A 20,007-nucleotide genomic window follows, 5' to 3' on the forward strand; every position below is an offset into this window, starting at 1 on the left:
CCTCCAACATCACTACTCATCACTCGCTAGTATAAGACTCGCGTCCGAATCCTGCTTCCGAGGTCTTCCAAATGCTGATACAAATCCTTAATCTCGCTCACATTCACATTCGAAATATCCGCCATCAGATACGCCACCTCCCCACGACTATCCGTCATCTGCTTATCCACATTATGATCCCCCAAAATCTCATTGACCTTCCGCAACACGCCCGGCACATTCCGGTGGATATAAATGACCCGCACATGATTCGGTTCGTCCATCGTCAAACTGCGTAAAGTCACCTCCGGCATGTTTACGGCGGCGGAGGTCGTGCCGAGATTGACGTAGTTGACCAGTGATTCGGCCACTTCAACGCCGATGGCAGATTGCGCTTCCTCGGTCGATCCGCCGATGTGGGGGGTAAGTAGGACGTTGTTGACGCCCCGCAAGTCGTCGGCCCAGGAGCCGAGTTTGGAGGAGGTGAAGGTGGGCCCGTTGGAGCCCGGTTCGTTAGGGTAGACGTCTAGCGCTGCGCCGGCGAGTTTGCCGGATTGCAGCGCAGATACTAAGGCGGGGATGTCGACGACGCTGCCACGGGAGGCGTTGAGGAGGTAGGCGCCGCGCTTCATTTGCTCGATCTCTTTCGCGGATATCAAGTTGATCGTCTCCGGTAGCTCCGGGACGTGCAGGGTGACGAAATCGGCCTGTTGGAGTAGTTGCTCAAGTGTGTGGACTTGCGTGGCCGTGCCCAAACCCATCAGGTTCACAACGTCGTAGTAGATGACCTTCATCCCCATCGCTTCCGCCAGCACGGAAAGCTGGCTGCCCACGTGTCCGTACCCGACTATCCCGAGCGTCTTGCCACGCACCTCCCAGCAGCCGGCGGAGACTTTATTCCACACGCCCTGGTGCATCTCGTTGCTGCGGTCGCCGAGCTGGCGGGCGAGGGTGATGATCTCGCCGATCATGAGCTCGGCGACGGAACGCGAGTTGCTGAAAGGCGAGTTGAAGACGCAGATGCCATTTTGCGCGGCATACTGCAGGTCAACTTGGTTGGTGCCGATGCAGAAGCAGCCGATTACGATGAGGTTCTTGGCGTGCTTGAGGACGTTGGCGGAGAGTTGGGTCTTAGAGCGGATGCCGATGACGTGCACGTCGCGGATTTTGTCGATGAGTTGGTCTTCGGGGAGGGAGGTTTTAAGCGCTTCCACTTGGTAGCCTTGTTTGCGGAGGATGTCCTGGCCGGTCTTGTTGACATTTTCTAGTAAGAGCACCTTGACATCTTGCGTCGCGAAGGGCTTGAGCTGTTTGGTAGAAGGTTTCTGTGCGGAGCCATAGCTACCACTGTGCTGTGTGTGGAAGGTAGCTGAAGGGCTGGTAGACAGGTCGAGTGTGCCAAACGAGTTCGAGACGGTTCGTGCAAGCGAAGCCTCATCGCGACCGTTGCTGTGGCCATTGACGATGGGAATGTCGCGGGCGGCAGAAGGCATGGCGGAGTGGGTGGATGCTGAATTGAGAGTGTCGAAGGACATTTTGGGAGAAGGGAAGTAGTATGAGAAATATAGAGATATGGTGTAAGACTTGCCTTCGAGTCATCTTCGCACTCATCATCGCCAGTACATTTTTCGCCCCGCCTGACGCCATCTCGCGTACCTGCATTTCGGCGCGAGCCATGCGCGCTACCCTTCTCCGCCCGACTGCAGGCGATGATCTTCAATACCCGCGTACAATCTGTAGCCTCCACAGGGCGGACAGGATACGTGGACGAGACCATTGTCTGCTTGTCGCCGTCATATTGGGCAGGTAAGGAAGATATACGAAGGCTGAGGCTGGGCCTAAGATGAGGTATCTGTCAGCAATTCGTACATTGGCTCGGCTTCCAGTCACGCTAATGGTTGTTCAATGCCGAATTGACGACGAATTGACAACGAAGTCCTCCCGAACTATAACCATTTATGAGCCGTGGACCTCGTGGCATTGCAGTCGTAGCTACGTAGATCCGCCCTTATCGACGAAGTCACTTCCAAACGACCTTTCTCGGCATCGCACTAGATGCTACTCATATGCACCTCGCCCTGGCCAATTTCCGCAGACTGGATGCGCTGCCTTTACCTCTACCAGTCCGAGCTTCCCTCTCATAGCGCTTTTGGCTGATATGACACCCCGTTCGCCATCGCACCGGCTCGGCCTCTCGTCGTACGTTGTGTTGCAGTCGCTGCACGTGAACCTCAGAGTTTGATGCGGCTCACCGTCCTCACCGACCAGGGCAACGAGCGGTCAAGACCATCTCTATCCGTGTACTTGAACGGTCCCTGTTCCTTCGTAAGACTCAGTCTCCCTCCGTGTCGGTCCCATGGGCTTCCACTTGTCCAGCAACGGCTTTGCAAGCACCCGCGTAGAGATCCTCGTCCATAGTCCGTCGCCGGCTTCGTTCTTCGACCGTCGCTGCAGGGAGCTGCGGAACGCTCAACGCCCCGTTCGTGGCTGTGCGCACCTCCTGCGGATGGGCCCGGACGACGCTGTTCACTAAGATCGAGGCGTCACCACTCGCTTTCTCAAGGTCGGGCTCTGGGCTGCGACGGCTGTTGTCGAAGGGCAGACCCCGCACGGGTGCTTGATTGACGTGCTTTTCCGCGTGGTCGGCAACAGCAATAATCCTGCCAACCGTACTGCGGCTCTCCGTTACGTCGATCAGCTTATTGAGAGTGGCAAACTCAAGTTTCAGCTTGATGCTGTACACCATAGCTTTGACTGCTTGCTTAATGGCTTGCCTGTATCGTTATTAGCCCTTCCGCACTGTCGCATACCTCATGGACTCAGTTGAGCTTACAGCGCCGTGTACTCGTCAACGAGCAAATACACATCTAGCGCCTCAATGACCAGACTTATAACAATGAGTTGGAACATCACTAAGTGGACTTGGCTCCGCTTCTCGGCCAGGACGAGAGACGACCGCAGAATGTCAATCGCGCGCCAGATGTAAAGTGCGGAAAGCAGACACTCTTGTACGCAGAAGAAGGTGCGCTGGACCTTGTGCTGAGTGTTATACGCGTGGATCCATGCGTGGCTAGGGGAAGCGTAGTATGCGCCAAAGGTCAGGACTGCGGAAAGTGCTGTCAGTCCTGCTGCATCCTCACCAGTCGGAATGAGAGTACGTACTAATAGTTCCAGAATGATGCACCACAGCATCTACAATAATAACCCACTTGACTGCCCTTTTCAAGTTATCGTACCCCCGCCCAAGCACCGTTCCCAGCCGTGAGTACAGCACCAGACTCTGCCCCGTCACCATAGCCGGCCAGCCAAGCACTCTAATTGCAAGACCGGTAAGTTGTGCACTGAACTGAAAATACAGGATCAAAACGCCGATGGTGTACAGCAGTATCCCGCAAGTTGCCACGATAAGAGACCAGAAGTACAGGCCCCCAAACCGGCGGAAGGTTGTCAGGATGAGAAGGATCAGCTCCAAGACGTTGTAGAGTGCGAGTGCACACGCGATGGTGACGGTGACGGAGGTGACGGAGTAGATGCCATTGAAGAGGTTGTCTGAAGTCTTGAGCGCGGAGATCAGGCCGTGGTTGTAGGTCATTGCTGCTTCTACGAGAGTATACAAGAAAGGACGGGAATGAATAATAAGGAGAGGAGGTCGCCTTGAACGGCAGTCATACTAGTGACTGACGAACACTGTGCTTATGAAGAAGGGAGAAGCAGGAGACGATGCCTTACCACGACACCACGCAGGTTCAATGTCAGCTCGGCGAGCTCGCCGTACTAACCTTATCGCTTGGCATGCCTTCTTCCAGCAGTAGCCAGCGAGTGAGGCGGTGGGGAGGTGCATAGCCGCACAGACATCGCCTTTGCTGTCCTGCGCTGTCAGCACTAGAGCCGCAAGCTGCCACAGACTATTGCTGTCAGCAACCTGGGGCAGCCGCAAGCTGCAGGTGTCAGCAAGTAGCACCCTTGCGTGCGTCGCGGCTGGATTGTCAGCTTTGGCTAAAGGGCAGCTTGGAGCTCGACGCGGCGACCATATCGGCATGTGGACGCGATGCTCAGTAGCCCAAAGCGGGACAATGGCGATGCAGTAGCGATGCCAGATGGGTATGAGAGAGCTGAAAGGGTGGTGGCTCGGGAGTTTCGGTTCTGCTTGCTGACTCACCGCTCCAATGGCCGCGTCCTCGCGCCGAGGATCCGGCAAGCCGAGGTTGGACTTCAGACCATGTCGCTTCAATGGCCAGCGGCCGAGGCGCCGCAGAGCAACGGCAAGATGTGAGGGCTTCGTTGTACAAAGTATTTGTACTTCAGAGAAAGCAAAATGAGTGTTCAAGACAGCGAAGCCGTGTTCCAGCGCATACCGTGGGCAGCGGCACTGTTGAACCAACCGGACATAGTCTGCGCTCCGGTTGGGTCTCGCGTCTCCCGAGATGGCAAAGACTCCCTCTACGCAGAGACGTTGAAGACGAGTCGAACCATCGCGAACTGCGTCTCCATATACAAACGACCTTCCGAGACAGACACTAGCATCGACGAAGTATCAACCTTGTTGCTCATCGGAGACGGACTAGAAGGTCATGCCAATATCATGCATGGAGGCATTGTTGCCACGATCCTCGATGAAGGCATGGGCATTCTGCAAGCTACCAACCTAGACTGGGAGTACTCGAAAAAGGCCAGTAAAGGCCTGACGAATGGTGAGCTGGCACCTACTGGTAGCGGCACGTTCACCGTCTTTCTAAATATCAAGTATCTGGCGCCTGTGCGGACGCCCGGTAGCCTTGCCGTCACTGCCAAGTATGTGAAGAAGGAAGGCCGCAAGGAGTGGATGCAGGCGGAGATCAGGCAGTTTGGTGAAGGCGACGGGGGTAAGGAGATCGTGTGCGCTACCTGCGAGGCGCTTTTCGTTAGACCCAAGTCGAGCAAACTCTGATTGAGAGGATCTGCTCGCCTCAATGATTGTTTACGTTTCAGTGGACACCTTGCCCATTCCCGCAATTGGGTGTCTTTGCTACGCGAAACTCTCTCGAATATTGGCAAGACGGCAGCATCATGCAGAGGGACCGGACTGCTCAGCAGTAAGTCAGGCTGTGTCACCAGTAATGAGACTACTTATCACTGACCGTAGAATAGACCGAATGTGAACCTAACCAGGCTCATCTTTGCGCAGGAACAGCTCAAGCATCTCAGTCCTCCGCTTCTCTTGCAAGACCTTCGCCCGTTCGGAAGATGGTGCTGGTGCTTTCACAACAACACTGGCAAAAACCCTTGCTATTGCGTGGCTCGCTGGCTCCCCATCAGCCGCTGCCGGCAGCCTACCCAACCCCGTCATCCGCCGCAAACTCCCTCCGGGTCTCCTTGGCGAACTTTGCGTATGCTCTTCCGGACGCTGTGGTGCCGCGGTCTCTTGCACGACCCGCTCAATCATGGAGGTGATAAGAATGAGGCAGACACTGTGGCTGGGTATCTGCGCCATGATTTCCAGGACAGCTAAACGTCGGTCGTCGACAGACGGTTTGGTCTTCAGCTTCTCCGCGTGAGCCATATGTGCGTCGATGCGCGACCAGAGCTCTGCGTCCACGACTCCATCCGGCAGCTGTTCCAGAAACAGCATCAGTGTAGCTGCCAGTACATACAGCCGCTGCAGACGTGGCAGCTCCAGCGGCAGACTTGCCTCGACCGGCTGGTCCGAGTCCATGGCATTACAGGCATCACCCACAGCTTCCTGCCACTGCTGTGTGTCCCTTTCTGTCCAGCAAGCTTTATCGAAAGGCCAGCTAGGATACCGCTTCCACGGCGGTATGCTTTCTTCAGCGGTTGCGTTATCGCCGGCAGAATGCGTCATGTCCCATTCGGCCACTACTTGGATGCTCAACTCTTCTATGGCCCGCGTCAGCAGCGGAAGCAAGCGCGGAGCGGCTGCACTCACAGGAAGGCTATCCAGGGCCGAAGGTGGGAACTTCAAGAGCGTAGGCGAGACAGACTTCGAGCTGGCGGGTGAGGTTGGGCTCTTCTTGCTGCTATCCGGTCGCTGCCGCTGCAGTTTGCGGATGCCGCCCTCCGGTATGCGGGTTAGCCTACCAATGGATCGACCGAGACTGTTGGCCAACCAATTGCCACGGATTGGGATGAAGTGATCCCGGCCGCCGTCAACGCGAAGGACGAGGATGTCATCCAGCTCGAGGAGACCTTCGTTGAGGTCGTGGCTGGTATTGACGTCCCAGATCCGTACCTCTAGCTCCACGGCACACGTGTCACCGGGCTCGAGCGTAATAGGTTCGGTAGACTTGCTCGAGCTTGCAGTCTCGACCCCGTCTATAGTAAGGTTGACCCATTTTGGTGCGACGCCCTACAGCGTTTCGTCAGCTGCAATATCCTGAAACCAGGCTTCTAGTAACCGACCGTATGCGCTGTTCCTGCGACCGGCCGCTCGATGAAACGGAATGTAGCGGGCACGCGACCTGTATTGGCTACTGTCAAGCTTCTATGCTTGCCCACCGCATATTTCACATCTAGAGCATCAAAACGTCAGCACTGCCCTTCACCAACCGCATCACGTGCAAAAGGGCTGCTGTAGTTCCCAACACATCTCTGGAAACGTGACTACCAAACGGGGGTTGCGCATAACCACTTACTGCCAAGCCAGACACCCTCAAACGTTGCCGGGTCCTCATCTGACTGCTCCATGCTGTCGCGGTGCTTGTCAACGACGACCGTGACAGATGGTCTGCTCTCGTTCTCTTCCTTGTCAAGCTCCTTTGCCACCTCCGCATGCACCTTCGCTTTCAGCTCAGGAATTACACAGTCATATCTGAGCTTGAAAACAGCATCTAGCGGCTTATGATCGCTCGAGAGCACCCGCTGGTGCGCCGTGTAGTATTCCAACACAATCTCGTCTTCGAAGCCTGCATTCGTGACCACCCGGTTGGCGCCATCATCATCATGCTCGTCATATTCATCATTGGCCTCAGCGCCATCCGTATCAGGGTCGTAGTCATACAGGATCTCCTCGTCTTGTCCAGCTTGGTCTGTGCCATTGGCTCTCATTTCTTCGTCCCGCTGTCGTGCGAGCTCTTCATCTCTAATCTTGGCTTCGTAAGCGAGTCGATCACGGCGTGTACGATACAGAATGCGGTCACACCATGATGGAGCGCGCTTCTTCTCTGACGAGTCGAAGACTCCTACACTGCCGGCATCGTATTTGTATGTTGGCAGAAAGTTGATGGGACCCTCACGCCACCCGTCATGGAAGGCCTTCCGAGCCTTCATTTGTTGAATAAGCTCGTCGTGCGGCAGAAGGGACGAGATGGTAGTCTGGAGGGAAGTAGGATCTTCCGAAGCCGCGATCTCGTCCACGATTGTAGGCGGTGTGCTGGCATGGCGTGTTCGGCTATCTGTGCTTAGCCTTGATTCGTTGCTTGTAGTGCTTGAGATGCTCAAGCGGTCCTCAACTCGCCGCTTTACTGAAGCAGTGGCACTCTGGAGTTCGTTCTCGATCTTTTGCGCAGATCGCTGGCTGAGATCATACTCATTCCTTGTATGTAGCATGAGCAGACGGCGCACATCATCACCAGGTATGCCCTCAAGACGGTAGTTCAGGTCTCCGCACCAAAAGGCAAAATCTTCGTCACCAATTTGCTCACCAGTAGTCTGCTGAAGCTCCATTGCATCTGTAATCGGTGCGAACCGTGTCCGCGCGACTATCTGAGCCGCATCCCAATTGCGGCGTTCCAGTGCTCCAGGGTCGGCGCCGGCAGAAAGATGACAGTTGATGAAGACCAAGCGAGTAGTCTCGCCCAGAATTATACGAGCAGTGACGGCTCCTTTGTTGCCCATGTAGCCTGCTATACCGGTACCAACGGAAGTTGTGGAGACGCTCCTTACGTCTTTGGCAAGGTCTGGTGAAGCGAAGATGAGCAGGAGCATGCCGATGAGCTGTTGCTCCGCAACCAAGGTGTAGCCAGCGGGCAGTGCAGTGGCGACAGCATCCTTCCACTTGTTCGCAATGACCGGGTCGGTGAAGGGTCGCAGGGCTTCGGTGAAGCTGTTGATATCTACGACCTCCTGAAGGCCTAGCACATACAGCCCGATATCATCATTGCCCGGCAGACTCCCAGGGTCGTTCCTTGGGAGAGTCGATTGCTTCCGCGCATAGCGTGCTTCCTGCGCAGCAACATCTTCCCTCTCATCTAAGCCTGAGTGCACCGGCACATCGTGACCGTGAGACTGCGTCTGGTCGTTGACGGTTAGACCAGCTAGAGCTTCGGTAACACCCTTGCCTTCGACGAACCAACCAGCCAGATCCTTCACCGTGCCTTTGTAGGCCGCAACGTTCCACGTCCCAACTTTGATGCGCACCTGCTTCTGTCGGACGTATTCTGCTCGCCGGGCATGAAGCGCTTGCGACAGACTCGCCCAATCTGACCTAGGCTGTTCTTCGGTACTGGTTCTCGACGGCCACGCTCCTGGTACATCTTGCATCAAGCTGCCCGTCGTGGAAGCGCTCGTCGTCCGTGATCGCGTGATCGCTGTATCCTGGCTTCGTCGGGCCATGACTGGTTTGTAGGATCAAGCATTATGATCAATGCTTAACCTCTCAACAACATGGACACCTCGCAGGGTCTGCTGCCGCCTCGCATATTGTTACATGGTCTGGACTTGGCTATACTGTAGTCGACTGCGCCTTCAGATGTGCGTACCGTCACTGCGGGTCGCCGATCCGCTTCTGCACGTTGACGCCACCACTGCACGCGCAGAAGCTTGTTGTTGGAGCTTGAGCTTGGCCTGATATGCGGCTCAGGAAAGTGGACATGAAGTGTTCTGTGTATCGAACCCGCCCTTAGGTAGTCGCAGCATGTGTGAAGAAAGCCACGCTCACAGACATCCCAGCTTCCGCCCAATCTCGACTCACCACCCTTTTATCTCGTAACTGAGCTGGCCATGCCATCCAAGCGAAAGTCAAGCCGCCACGCGAAATTAGAGCCTCAACCCATCACAGACTATGACACCGATACCGTAAACCCATCGGATGCGGCACCTTCTCTGGAAGCCCCACCGGTGCGGACGAATACAGAGCTCAACTTGACAGTCTTACGCCGCTATAGTCCGGACCTTGAGCATATCTTGTCTATTGCTCCATTTGCCGTTCTGTACACCTTCTCCACGGAATCTTCACAATGGGAGAAATGTGGCATCGAGGGTACGCTGTTCGTATGCCAGCTGGCCGGAACGGCGCGATACAGTGCAATCATACTTAACCGCAAAAGCCTCGACAACTTTATCACAGACTTGGTGAGCGCAGATGATGTGGAGATCACAGCGGAGTATGTCATACTACAGGCTTTGAACTCAGAGGGTACACCACAGATATATGGCATTTGGATCTTCGAAGATGAAGCTGGCGAAGTGAGCAGGAGGGAGATTGTAGCGCAGACGATTCAAAGCTGTGCGATGCAGGCGCAGATTGCCAGAGAAACCGCGGAGCTCCAGGCGGCTGGCGCGAATGGCCATACTGAGCACCTCAAAGAAGAAGACGATTATGGCAACGCTGAGGCGCAGGAAGAGGAGATGGTGGAGCAGGAAGCGCCTGCACCACCACCTTCGGTCGGTCAAAAGCTCGATTTGCTGCAACTGTTCGGTGGTGCACCGGCTGCTCCTCAACCTGCATCTCATACAAACCAACCTGACATCCCGCCTGCCGGCATGGAACCCGCTCGATTCACGGCTTCGACGGATACCGACTTCTTTCGTAGCTCGCCAAGTCCAGCAGGCGCTCACCAAAGCCACGGCCAAGCAGCTCCGCCCACGCAGCGAAACATACTGCTCGATCTCTTCAAGAAGTGACGTGACAACATAAGTAACCTTGTGAACGTCCATGAGCACTGCCTCTTACCAACTGTAACCTCCGGCCATACGACCAGTCACCCATTATGCAAACGAACAGGTCCATTTAACCGAGAAGCTGGGTACAAGCCGCGGTCGGAATGGTGTGTTATAATATGTGCTTGGGCGCGTCAAGGTATATGCTAACTCCAGCATAGTTGTTGCATCTCTGGTGCATACGAGGTGGCCCTTGCAAGGCGTCCTTCTATGCTCATCGCTCGGAAAGCCAGGCGGTTGCTCGCGCGTGGACAGAGTGTTCTACGAGCTATCCAACAGATCCTGATGTGAGACTTCGGACCTGGATTTCTTGCTTTGCAAAGTCATGGATTCGAACATCGGCTCAGTGCTGTCTTCCACCAACCAATGTCCGGAACTTGCCATCACTAGTGCCTAAGGCCATCTTGCAGAAAGACGCGCCACTTCACTTCGCCTCGCTATTCGCCCTGATGCATATTACTCGAGTTATTACGAGTCCTTGCCAACCAATGCCTGACCCTACATCACCTCTTCAGGAATCTGACCTCATCTTCTCCAACGCAGCTTCGGGTTGGCACGACATACTCGGCGAGCTTAAGCGATCGAATTTGTCAATATCGAACCGTCTTCGCTCAATATACGACGATGCGAAATTCGTCAAGTCGGTCGCAGAGGCTCTGAAGCTGCCACTCATCGCAAACGAGCGATGCGGCAGCTGGTACATTCCGCCCGTGCTGAAGGCCGGAAGTGCATACTTTAAATCTACTGACGGACATCATGGGCAATGGGCATTCAGTCTACGAAGGCTAAATCTGCAGGTGCTTGATATTATTGGAGCACATGACGGGTATGTTGCACTTGTCTGAGAGACGAGGTGAGACGGTGGCTAAAGATTAGACTAGCTGTATTATAGTCGATTCCACGCGGCGTGGCAAAAGCATGCCAGATGCGCTCTCGAAGACTGTTCCAATCTGGGTCACAGTGCTGAACCGCGTCTTGTTTCCAGAGCGAACGGACGCGCACGCCCTGCGGACACCACCAGAGGTTGTCTCGAACTCTGAGCATGCGCAAATCGATGAACAGCTACCTGCCTTTGCCGCAGACCTCCGCAGCCTGACTCTTGACACTGCAAGCCTGAGGTCGAAGTTGTGCAACAAGCCGTTGCAAGTACAATGGCTCACTCCCGCACAACGTCCAGATGCTGATGCAGGATCAGCGAACAAGAACTATCATCAAATCGTACTCTGCACTGCCTCCAGCAGCGCAAGCTCGGCAGACCCATATGTTGTGGCTTCTCCGGACTATGTGCAAGGCGCCGCAGACGACAGCGAAAGCTGGGCGTTGGGTCTGGATGCAGTAAGTTTTTGGGCGCACGCTGCGGAGTTGCTGAAGACTCCCGGGGATGATCTGCCAGTTGTGATCGGAGACTTGGTAAGCGGGCAAGACAAGACTATTCACATCATTAACCCGAAGCTGGTCAAGCCGACGCGCAATATCTTCATTGCGAACAACGCCTCTGCGCGGCAACATCACCACGCTTTCGATCTGCTCATATCTTGTGCAGCTGCCGACAAATTGATTGCTGGTTCAAGCAACGGGAAGTACATCCAGCTGGTTTGTCGGGCCGGTAAACTTGGCAGCCGAGATCTTCGAGCGCAACTTTCTCGGTTGCAGTTCATTTCAATGCTTGCGAAGCCAGACAGCAAAATCCTGATCTCGTGTGATACCGGCAAAGATCTAGCAGTGGGTGTTGCCCTTGCCATAATCTGTCGGCTCTGCAACGAGCATGGCGACTTCGATCCAGGACATGAATTGGTGTCCATTGGAAAGACCCTGATCAAGCATCGCCTTAGCTGGATTATGTTGTCCATGCCTGATGCAGCACCGAGTCGCGCGACCTTACAGAGCGTGAATGCTTATTTGATGGGCTGAAGGAGGTTCGTTCATCAATCATCATCACTACCATCATAGTCATTCGTGAGCCACTTCGACATGTACGGGCCGTCAAGCCAATAACCGAGGCGCTTGTAGTACCCTCGGACACCAACTCCGGAGATGACAGCAATCTTGCTGGAGCCATGCTCGTTGCGAGCTATGCGCTCCGCCTCTTCCATTAGCAGAGTACCATAGCCCTGATGTTGGCTCTTGCCCTTGACACGCTCATGGATGGGTACAGCTGAGCCGTAGACATGCAATTCGCGCACTAGGCTCGTCGGCTGCCCTGTTAGCTCCTCGCGGTAAGTGTACTTCTCAGTACACTTGCGTAGGCGCAGCAATGCAATAAGGATGTCTTGTTTGGGATCCTCGTAAGCGAGAAAGGTCTCCCACCCGCCGTTGGCGACATAGTCACGCCGGACAAGCTCGACCTGGTTCGGCCGGATTTTATGCTTGACCTCGTTGATTCCGACTTCACGAGTACGTACATCGCGGCAGGTGGTGCCGAAGTCCTTCATGCGTGCGAGTGCAAGCTCACGCAGATTGCCGTTCTCAACGCCAGAAGTCACAAGAGGCATAGGGATGTCTCGCTGAACCCGGTAGATGCGGGTCCACGGTGGAATGAGGGCAAGAATCCTTGCAACAAGATCTACGAGCACGTTTGGAGTGTAGTTCTTGTATCGTCCTGTACGCCACAACTCATACAGACCGGTTCCTCGAATAACGAGCGTAGGGTAGATCTTAAGACCGTCTGTGCGGAAAGCAGGATTCTCAAAGTATTCTTGGAACTGAAAGAGATCGCGCTCAAGACCTACGTTGGGCAAGTCGGGCATCATGTGCGAGACCACCTTGAAGCCGGCGTCTTTGGCCATTGCGAAGGTCTCGCAAACGGCTTTGACAGTGTGGCCACGGTTTGTGTCGCGTGCTACGTCTTCGTATAGAGACTGCACGCCAATCTCCAAGCGTGTGCAGCCATACCGGAGCATGTCTGTCAGGTGTGGAGGCAGGCAGTAGTCTGGGCGGGTCTCGATGGTTATGCCGACGCATTTTGTGGTGCTCTGTTCACCAGCCATGACAGATTCATCCACATTGTTGGTCTGATAGCCCGACAAAGCATTGTGTAGCTGGCTGATGAACTCTTCCCGGTATTTTGGAGACAGAGACATGAACGTGCCGCCCATGATGATATACTCAACCTTATCCACGCTGTGACCGAGCGAGCGGATTTGGTCAACCCTACCTCTTGCCTGTTCGAAAGGGTCATATCTTGCCCTAATGGCTCGCATACTAGTCGGCTCATATCCAGTGTAGGATTGCGTGCTGTATTCGAAATCACTGTCCGGGCCTCCAGGACAATACACGCAAATGTTGCCGGTGTATGCGATGTGCGGACACCTGTGCGGCTTGCACATTACCGCAACCACTGCAATACCGCTTGCACTCCGTATCGGCTTCGCAATGAGCTTGGGTAAGATATACTTCTTGTACTGCTCCGGCACCGCAGCTATGATATCGGTCAAGGGCGGTTGGCGCGATAGGAAGTGCTTCTTCGCGAACTGGCCGCGAAGCGCATTCAGATTGATGTCTTTCTTGACTCCACCAGGCTGCTGCGACTTCTCGTAGTCTTCGACCAGAGCATTGGCGACGTCGGCGCATGCTCGCATGTACCGCTCGTTCTCAGGTGCCAGCTTGGCGATCTTTGCGGCGGGCAAGCGCTTTTTCTTGACTGTCTCGGTCTGCATCTCCGTCATAGTCGCCATTGTCGTGGCGTTCCCCGAAGACGGACGATATTCGAGAGATCAAAGTCCTTACGTGCAGCTTCGAGACTTTACAGTTGTTCAACAGCCAGGACACTCGAGATGGGAGGCGAATGTGGTTGCCTTAGGCATTGATAGCCGCTGGCATATGTAAAGTCGAAAATTCACTAGGTATAATGGAGCTACATTGCCTCATGGTATCTGATGCGTCTACAACTCGTTACACTACAGGGATGTTGAATATTTAGCGAATATGGGGAGGCATCTGTCAATGGGAAAGCCAGGTTTTACCGAAGTTATCAAATGAGATGTTCAATATGTCCAAGCAGAGCTTTTAGTGGTGGTGCTGAAAGGTCAATGCAAAGAAGTGTATCCCTCCTCTTCGTCGTGAGCCGCAGCTGGTCGAGAGTGCTGTCAGAAGAGGAGTTATATCTCCAAACTGCAACCGTTCACATCAGAGGGTCGTCAATGCTAGATGTAGACGAGCAGATTTGTCCTAGCCGCGGAAGCCAGAAGCAGGCCGAAAAGGAAGCAAGCCTATGTCCTCTTACTTCCCAATTAATAGGAAGCGAAAGTCCGCCCTAGAAGCACAACAATCAAAGGGAAGTCACTGCCTTGTGCTGCCTGGGATTGCCGCGTAGGCACCTAGTTGCTGCCATAGTTGTTCAGATCCATGCCTTCGCTGGAACCCAGAGGATGATCGAATTGGTCTTGATTCATGAATTCCTCAAAATCGATGAGCCCTGGCTCAACATTGGCCGCGTGGGTGAAACTGTTGCCGAGACTACTGTCGAAGCTGTGACTATAGCCTGGGGGTGGCGCAGCGGTGGAAAAGCGCTGCAAGAAGCCGCTTTGCGCCATTTGGGGAGTGACACCCGTCGAGCCGGGATCAAATGTGGAGGTCGGAGAGTTATCAGAAGAACCGGGGTTAGTCTTGCAGTCGGTAGTCTCGTCAAGGTTATGCTTGTCGTAGATGCTGGCGCTGAAGATGCTGCCAGCATTCGCAGGTTCAGCACCCCCGCTATTGTCCACCTTCCTGACCGCGGGATCGCTACGATCGAAGCTGGTGTGACGGGTCATGCTCGGCGTGAGAGGCGTGTTAACGTAGCCGTACTGCAGCGGTTGAGAAGCCTGCGGGCGCTCGGGAGTTGGCACGCCGTGGAAGACGTTGGTGTGAGGACTGTACGGAGAGTAGGCCAGGTGGTTGTTGCCATTCTGAATCATGCGAGCTCCGTGGTTGAAGGTTGGCTGCATCTGCATGTTCATGGCCATTGGCATGGTTCCGTGGCTGAAGCCTGGCTGCATCTGCAGGTTTACAGCCAAGGGCATGTTGTAGCCGGCTTGGCTACCGGAGAGGTTATCATGTGATGCATTGTCGTGACCAGTATGGCCCGGATAGGATTCGGCGGCGATGGTTGGGCTACTGTTGTAACCGTGTCCGTAGCCATGGGCAGAAGATTGGGATGGATAGCCACGGAACGCACCGTCTTGAGCGGCGAAGTGGTGCGTCTGCTGCATGTTCGTGTTGCTACCGCTGCCGTGAGAGGAGTCTCGATAGTGTCAGCAAATAATCAAGGAAAGCCGTGCTGTTGCGCTTACGACTGAGCTGCTTCACCAGATCGGAACCGTTGACATCCTCATTCTGCACGAGCTGCTTGCTGTAATCGACCGGCACCAGTGAGCGCAACTCGCGCTCAGCTTTTGACTTCTTCGTTGGCGTCGTGACGCCAGTATCATCCTCGTCCTCCTCATCGTCAATCCTGGTCTTGGACTTGCGCCCACGCTTCATGCCTCTCGGAGCCGGAGCCTTCTTCTTTGGCGCAACGAAATGTGCAGCAGAATAGGCATCGTCGTCGTTAGGCTCTGACTTGATCGAGACCACCTCGTCGTTGATCTCAATCGAGTTTGTGAAATAATCACCCGGAGAAGCCTTCTTGCGTCTACCACCACGGGCGCCAGTGCTTGGCATCTTCGGGGTGACTGTCACTGCCGCTTTGGCCCTCTTGTTTGTCGGCTCCGGCTTCTTGAACAACAGGCTACGACCTGGCTTGCTTGGAGTGTATGGGGCATCGCCGTCTTCGCCTTGCTCGACTGCAGCCCTAGCGCGAGCACGACCACCGCCACCACGCGAACGAACGGGCGCAGGTGTGCTGTTAGCGCTTGGCAAAGTTTTACGACGCTGGTTGCGATCGAGCTTTGGCGGGACTTTGTGGCCCTCCTCAACGCGGAACTTGTAGACTTTGGCGAGATGCTGCTTGATGCCTTCACCGGTCAAGTACGAGGCGACATGCGCAGCTACGGCATCCCATGGCACGGTAATACCGTTCTTGGTGCATTCGTAGTCGACCGCAAGCAAGATGAGCTGGTCTTTGTCGGCTGTTTGCTGGTCAGCTGGCGGACTCGACCAACACTAAGGCAAACGCTGTCGGCGTGCACTTACGATCCCAACGAACAAGCTTGCGTCCGGCGGCGCTCTTGCGCTTCGGCTTGTTGTGGCTAGCCTTGTAGCTGGTATCACCGTTGGAACTGTTGTCGCCACCTTCGCCATTGTCGACGTCGTAGTCGTTGAAGTCGAGACTACCGTTGTCTGACATCTTGGCCTTGGCTGGTGTTTGTTGTTGTGATGGCTTGCTGAATCCCAAAGGACAGGCTGTTGCTGGCTGGCGTGGTAGAAGTAGCAGAGTCGTGCTCACGTGCCGTAAAGTTGTTATCTAGCGTCATGGTCAGAGCTTCTGATCTTGCACTAGCGCTGCTAGCGCTGTTCCGCTTGGATTCCAAGAAGAGAAGGCACGATTGTGCCACACGACAGATCCCTACGTGTACCTACATCATGGAGGTGACTGTCTGAAGACAGTATTAAATAAAAAACAACTACCGTTCCAGCAAGTCGTGCGGCCAACTCATAACTGAGCCATGTCGTGTATGCAGCGGTGGGTGTCGATCGTCAAGGTAAAACACGAAGATGTTGCTATAGCGTGTGAGCCGGTTTTGCTGAACTTTGAGATGAGAACTCGAGCTGTGAATAAGCATACTGCTGCTTATGGTATAGCTCCCTTTTGATCAGGTGACATCTCAATGGCGTAAGCCCATGAGCAGGTAATGCAGGGTCCATACCCGCTGGTGGATCTGTTAGGAAGTCATGGGGATGCGACACGTGACCCTGATAATCGCCAAGACGGAGCCATCTTGCTTGCGACCGCCACCTCCACCAGTAGTGGTACTGCAAGAGGATGTTCACCGCAGGCCAAACCAGCCGAGCACAAGTTCGAGTCGTGAGGATCATACGCAGATTCGGCCTAAGCATGCCTCTCTTTCACGGTCTGTGCTGACCCTCCAGATTTCCGCCGGGGAGCAACATGCTGCACAAGCGGCAAATAATCCCTACGTCGGTCCGACTGCTAAGATCTGTCGTAGCGTTCTTTATAGCCTTCATAACTCCTTATGTCCTGCAGCATGTAGGCATCGATCCTCCAGCAGAAACAACGAATGTCGGTCCGTCTTCAGGTAAGCCCGTCGTTGTCGCCCTCAGCCTCTTCCGCCTTGATTGCAGCTTCCCCTCCCGCTTACTTGGTGATTGTGAAGGTTCCTCTCTGAGCTCCTCGTCGTCAACCACGGTAATCTTCTTAGCCTTCGTACTTGGCGTAGCGCTATTGATGCTTCCATCTTGGCCGTTGGCACGCTCGCGTGGAGTCGAATTCTTCTATTCTGAAGATTCGGCGTCACACGCGCTCGAGAGGAACGCAGAATTAGTAGGTCATACGTAATATATGGCCGTGGTCATGCCGTAGTCCTTCAGCGACATAGCTTTGAGCTTCCGCAGGCGTGCCGCTAAGGCGACGCAGTAAGCTTGGAGTCTTCAGTCGTCATAACCTTCACTAGAGCCTCGCGGTCGGGCTTTACGTCCTGGATCGATAGGATTACGAGCAAGAGTTTGCGATCGTTAGCCGCTACGCTGCTTGTTAGAGATGGAGTTGTAAGTTCCGACCATTGTTGCATACTCACCATTCCAGATGATTTCCTGCTCTCCGGAAGGAGCCATGATGTCTGTCTCTGCAAGGTGGTTGCAAGTAGCCTCTGCTAATGATGTTTATTAAATCAATTGGGTCGATATGAGGACTCGTAATGTGCCGGTGGGCAGGGATACAGCTAGGAGAAGGGCCGAAAGAGACATCAGAGCTCGAGACTTGACGAGGGAGGGAAGCCGGCAGGTATTACAGACAACAGATGAAGGCAGGCAACAGCGCTGCATCGGTAGCTCGAGTGCCATCTCAGGGTCACTATACTGTACGCTCAATTATTGAAATCAATCAATTGCGGAGCATCTTCTGCATTTGGGCCGTCGCAATCCTCCAGGTACGCACGATGAATTGTAATACGGGCCACGTGCGCATCTTGGACGAGAGGTCGCAGAGAGACGGGAAACGGAGACACAAACCTCGGACGATGGAGTGAAGTCGAAGCGGGCTGAAACCGCCAAGACGCTATGCCGAGACGAGCGGGCAACGGCAGCTCACTCCCAGTGCTCCCGTTCGTCTTGCGCATACGGTAGATGTGGCTGTCATAGCCTCCTATCACCTCGTCACAGACGGAATGCGTTGGTCAGGTTCCCGCCGTGGATGCTTTCCGACGTGCGCGGTGTGTTTGCTGGCTCTAGTCCTGCAAAGCTGGTTAGTACGACGGTCCTTAAACCCGGAACAAAGTAATCTACCTCTTCAACCTCATCCTTCACAGTCTCCGCCTCTTCGTCCGCACCGTCGTCGGCTGTTGTCTCGTCGACCTTACGCTTCTTGTTCGCCGGTCCCTTAGAGGCACCCTTCTTCTTCTTCGGCGTGTCCTGAGCGTCTCCGGCCTTCTTGTCGTCGAATCCATACTTGATCTTCATGCGGTACAGCCGCTTCTGCCTGCAGCTCGCACGTCAATAGCAGGTATGATCTCACGGGGGTTCGGATCTTACGCCGCTCCCTTCGAAACGAGGTCGCATTTCTTCGCGACCGCCTCCCCTGTAAGCTCTCAGTCTTTGCTCCGACAGACACACCATCAGACATATTTGCTCACAGTCAATGTCTCCACTCATCTGCTCCATGATCGTGAGGAGGTATTTCACGTCCATAGCGACGCCGGTCTGATCCGTCGAAGCGTCCTCCGCAGCTTTTGGTGGCATGTTGAAGTCTTTGAGAGTCTGCAGCAGCTTCCGACGAGTGGTTCGCTTCTGATATGATTTGAAGGTTGTGGATTGAACAGTCTTAAGGTTTGCTATTCAACAAGGCAGCCGAAAGGTGGGTCGGAGTACGAAGGTTGGTTGGATCACGAGGGCGCAAGTCACAAGCCTCGCTGCCGCAATTTCACCTTCACCCTCACATTACTGATCCTTGTTCGATTCCCCTGCTTCCCCTTATAAACCGCCCAACACTACTTCCACAGACATATTTGCTTCCCGCGCCCTAATCCTCTACCTTTGACAGTACAACCGGGGTATTACACTAGCACAGCAGACTACTCCACCATGGCAGGCAAGATCTCCGACGTGGCTTTCTTGCTCACGATGCTTGAGGTGCACAAGCATGGTGCAGTAAGTGTATCGCAATTTGCAGGCTCAAGTCAGCACTAACGGATACAGTGGCAATTCAGCACGGTGGCCGAGAAGTGTGGCCTCGGGAGTGCGAAGGCAGCGTAAGTCACTTCACAGCTCAATATCCTTTGACTGGACTGACTGGGAGTCAAGTGAGAACAGAATGTACAGAATCAAGAACGCCAACAAAAATGCTGACAAGTCTGACGAAGCTACGGCGGAGGCTACCAAGCAGAAGACCATCACGAAGGCAGTGGGCAAGGCTGGCACGCCGTCCAAGAAGCGCAAGGTCCAGGATGATGACGCAGACGACGAAGAGAAGCAGGAGCTGATCAAGTCTGAGATGAAGTCTGAGAGCGACGCAGGTAACGACAATTAGGGTGCTGATATGCTTGAACATGGGTCCTTCAATGGCGTACGTCGTCATGCTCACCTCGCTAGTCCACGAGGAAAGAAGAACCTTAAGCTGATTTACAAGTCTGCGGTCTCTCAGCGCAATTGGGCTGTTGCCTTGTTTGTATGGTGACGTGTGACCTTTCTTTGTCCTAGGGTTGAGGTTGTGGGCCATCTTCACGTTTCACATGACTACTGTCGACAACACTCAGTTGATACCTTCCTGCCTTTGAATAAGACGCCTTCACGTCGCTTTACTTTGCTTCTAGCAACACCCGTACCCACCATCTCAAGCTACGAATCATAGCAAGACGACTCTAATATGGCGACAATTAGCAATGAGCAATTCCTATTCTGCTGCACTGACAACTCCAACGGCGGCACTGTAAGCCGACAAGCCAAGCAAATCAGCTGCTTTTGACAATTCGCTAATGCTCACTTGTAGGTGAATTGGGCCAAGGTCGCGGAAACCTGCGGCATTGTATCAAAAGGAGCTGCGTAAGTGCCAGCACAGCAAGCGTG

General features: G+C 54.3%; 12 protein-coding genes across 12 annotated transcripts; 5 read left to right on the forward strand and 7 right to left on the reverse strand.

Moving 5' to 3' along the window:
• Positions 1 to 26: 26 nt before the first annotated feature.
• BAUCODRAFT_68610 (uncharacterized protein) lies at positions 27 to 1,472 on the reverse strand (the record flags this gene model as incomplete). The annotated part of the gene is made up of 1 exon (XM_007677260.1): positions 27 to 1,472. The coding sequence occupies one exon, from the start codon at positions 1,470 to 1,472 to the stop codon at positions 27 to 29; it is 1,446 nt and encodes a 481-aa protein (XP_007675450.1).
• Positions 1,473 to 2,311: 839 nt separating this feature from the next.
• BAUCODRAFT_69323 (uncharacterized protein) lies at positions 2,312 to 3,571 on the reverse strand (the record flags this gene model as incomplete). The annotated part of the gene is made up of 3 exons (XM_007677322.1): positions 2,312 to 2,753; positions 2,813 to 3,083; positions 3,142 to 3,571. The coding sequence occupies 3 exons, from the start codon at positions 3,569 to 3,571 to the stop codon at positions 2,312 to 2,314; spliced, it is 1,143 nt and encodes a 380-aa protein (XP_007675512.1).
• A 610-nt stretch (positions 3,572 to 4,181) lies between these two features.
• On the forward strand, positions 4,182 to 5,051 carry BAUCODRAFT_435262 (uncharacterized protein). The gene has a single exon (XM_007677400.1). It carries the CDS (start codon positions 4,295 to 4,297, stop codon positions 4,904 to 4,906), a length of 612 nt encoding a protein of 203 aa, XP_007675590.1. The 5' UTR covers positions 4,182 to 4,294; the 3' UTR covers positions 4,907 to 5,051.
• A 55-nt stretch (positions 5,052 to 5,106) lies between these two features.
• On the reverse strand, positions 5,107 to 8,811 carry BAUCODRAFT_32744 (uncharacterized protein). Its single transcript, XM_007676983.1, has 3 exons — positions 6,609 to 8,811; positions 6,376 to 6,485; positions 5,107 to 6,322 (listed from the first exon to the last, which is right to left on the reverse strand). Exons 1-3 carry the CDS (start codon positions 8,524 to 8,526, stop codon positions 5,120 to 5,122), a joined length of 3,231 nt encoding a protein of 1,076 aa, XP_007675173.1. The 5' UTR covers positions 8,527 to 8,811; the 3' UTR covers positions 5,107 to 5,119.
• A 102-nt stretch (positions 8,812 to 8,913) lies between these two features.
• Positions 8,914 to 9,366, forward strand: BAUCODRAFT_48463 (uncharacterized protein; the record flags this gene model as incomplete). Its single annotated transcript, XM_007677158.1, has 1 exon — positions 8,914 to 9,366. A coding segment is annotated over one exon (453 nt), but the record flags the coding sequence as incomplete, so codon positions are not given.
• Positions 9,367 to 9,423: 57 nt separating this feature from the next.
• BAUCODRAFT_121527 (uncharacterized protein) lies at positions 9,424 to 9,816 on the forward strand (the record flags this gene model as incomplete). The annotated part of the gene is made up of 1 exon (XM_007677401.1): positions 9,424 to 9,816. One exon carries the CDS (start codon positions 9,424 to 9,426, stop codon positions 9,814 to 9,816), a length of 393 nt encoding a protein of 130 aa, XP_007675591.1.
• Positions 9,817 to 10,340: 524 nt separating this feature from the next.
• Positions 10,341 to 11,763, forward strand: BAUCODRAFT_68731 (uncharacterized protein; the record flags this gene model as incomplete). Its single annotated transcript, XM_007677268.1, has 2 exons — positions 10,341 to 10,678; positions 10,734 to 11,763. The coding sequence occupies 2 exons, from the start codon at positions 10,341 to 10,343 to the stop codon at positions 11,761 to 11,763; spliced, it is 1,368 nt and encodes a 455-aa protein (XP_007675458.1).
• A 14-nt stretch (positions 11,764 to 11,777) lies between these two features.
• BAUCODRAFT_68402 (uncharacterized protein) lies at positions 11,778 to 13,508 on the reverse strand (the record flags this gene model as incomplete). The annotated part of the gene is made up of 1 exon (XM_007677241.1): positions 11,778 to 13,508. One exon carries the CDS (start codon positions 13,506 to 13,508, stop codon positions 11,778 to 11,780), a length of 1,731 nt encoding a protein of 576 aa, XP_007675431.1.
• A 1,463-nt stretch (positions 13,509 to 14,971) lies between these two features.
• Positions 14,972 to 16,344, reverse strand: BAUCODRAFT_435379 (uncharacterized protein). The gene is made up of 2 exons (XM_007677402.1): positions 15,964 to 16,344; positions 14,972 to 15,899 (listed from the first exon to the last, which is right to left on the reverse strand). The coding sequence occupies exons 1-2, from the start codon at positions 16,115 to 16,117 to the stop codon at positions 15,052 to 15,054; spliced, it is 1,002 nt and encodes a 333-aa protein (XP_007675592.1). The 5' UTR covers positions 16,118 to 16,344; the 3' UTR covers positions 14,972 to 15,051.
• A 975-nt stretch (positions 16,345 to 17,319) lies between these two features.
• Positions 17,320 to 17,654, reverse strand: BAUCODRAFT_435364 (uncharacterized protein). The gene is made up of 2 exons (XM_007677403.1): positions 17,526 to 17,654; positions 17,320 to 17,470 (listed from the first exon to the last, which is right to left on the reverse strand). The coding sequence occupies exons 1-2, from the start codon at positions 17,560 to 17,562 to the stop codon at positions 17,352 to 17,354; spliced, it is 156 nt and encodes a 51-aa protein (XP_007675593.1). The 5' UTR covers positions 17,563 to 17,654; the 3' UTR covers positions 17,320 to 17,351.
• A 448-nt stretch (positions 17,655 to 18,102) lies between these two features.
• BAUCODRAFT_147189 (uncharacterized protein) lies at positions 18,103 to 18,684 on the reverse strand (the record flags this gene model as incomplete). The annotated part of the gene is made up of 3 exons (XM_007677404.1): positions 18,103 to 18,424; positions 18,478 to 18,523; positions 18,579 to 18,684. 3 exons carry the CDS (start codon positions 18,682 to 18,684, stop codon positions 18,103 to 18,105), a joined length of 474 nt encoding a protein of 157 aa, XP_007675594.1.
• Positions 18,685 to 18,689: 5 nt separating this feature from the next.
• BAUCODRAFT_435447 (uncharacterized protein) lies at positions 18,690 to 19,790 on the forward strand. Its single transcript, XM_007677405.1, has 3 exons — positions 18,690 to 19,092; positions 19,141 to 19,193; positions 19,246 to 19,790. Exons 1-3 carry the CDS (start codon positions 19,027 to 19,029, stop codon positions 19,469 to 19,471), a joined length of 345 nt encoding a protein of 114 aa, XP_007675595.1. The 5' UTR covers positions 18,690 to 19,026; the 3' UTR covers positions 19,472 to 19,790.
• Positions 19,791 to 20,007: the final 217 nt, after the last annotated feature.

Source organism: Baudoinia panamericana (genome assembly GCF_000338955.1).
Source record: "Baudoinia panamericana UAMH 10762 unplaced genomic scaffold BAUCOscaffold_5, whole genome shotgun sequence".
In the NCBI taxonomy this organism is placed as follows: domain Eukaryota; kingdom Fungi; phylum Ascomycota; class Dothideomycetes; order Mycosphaerellales; family Teratosphaeriaceae; genus Baudoinia; species Baudoinia panamericana.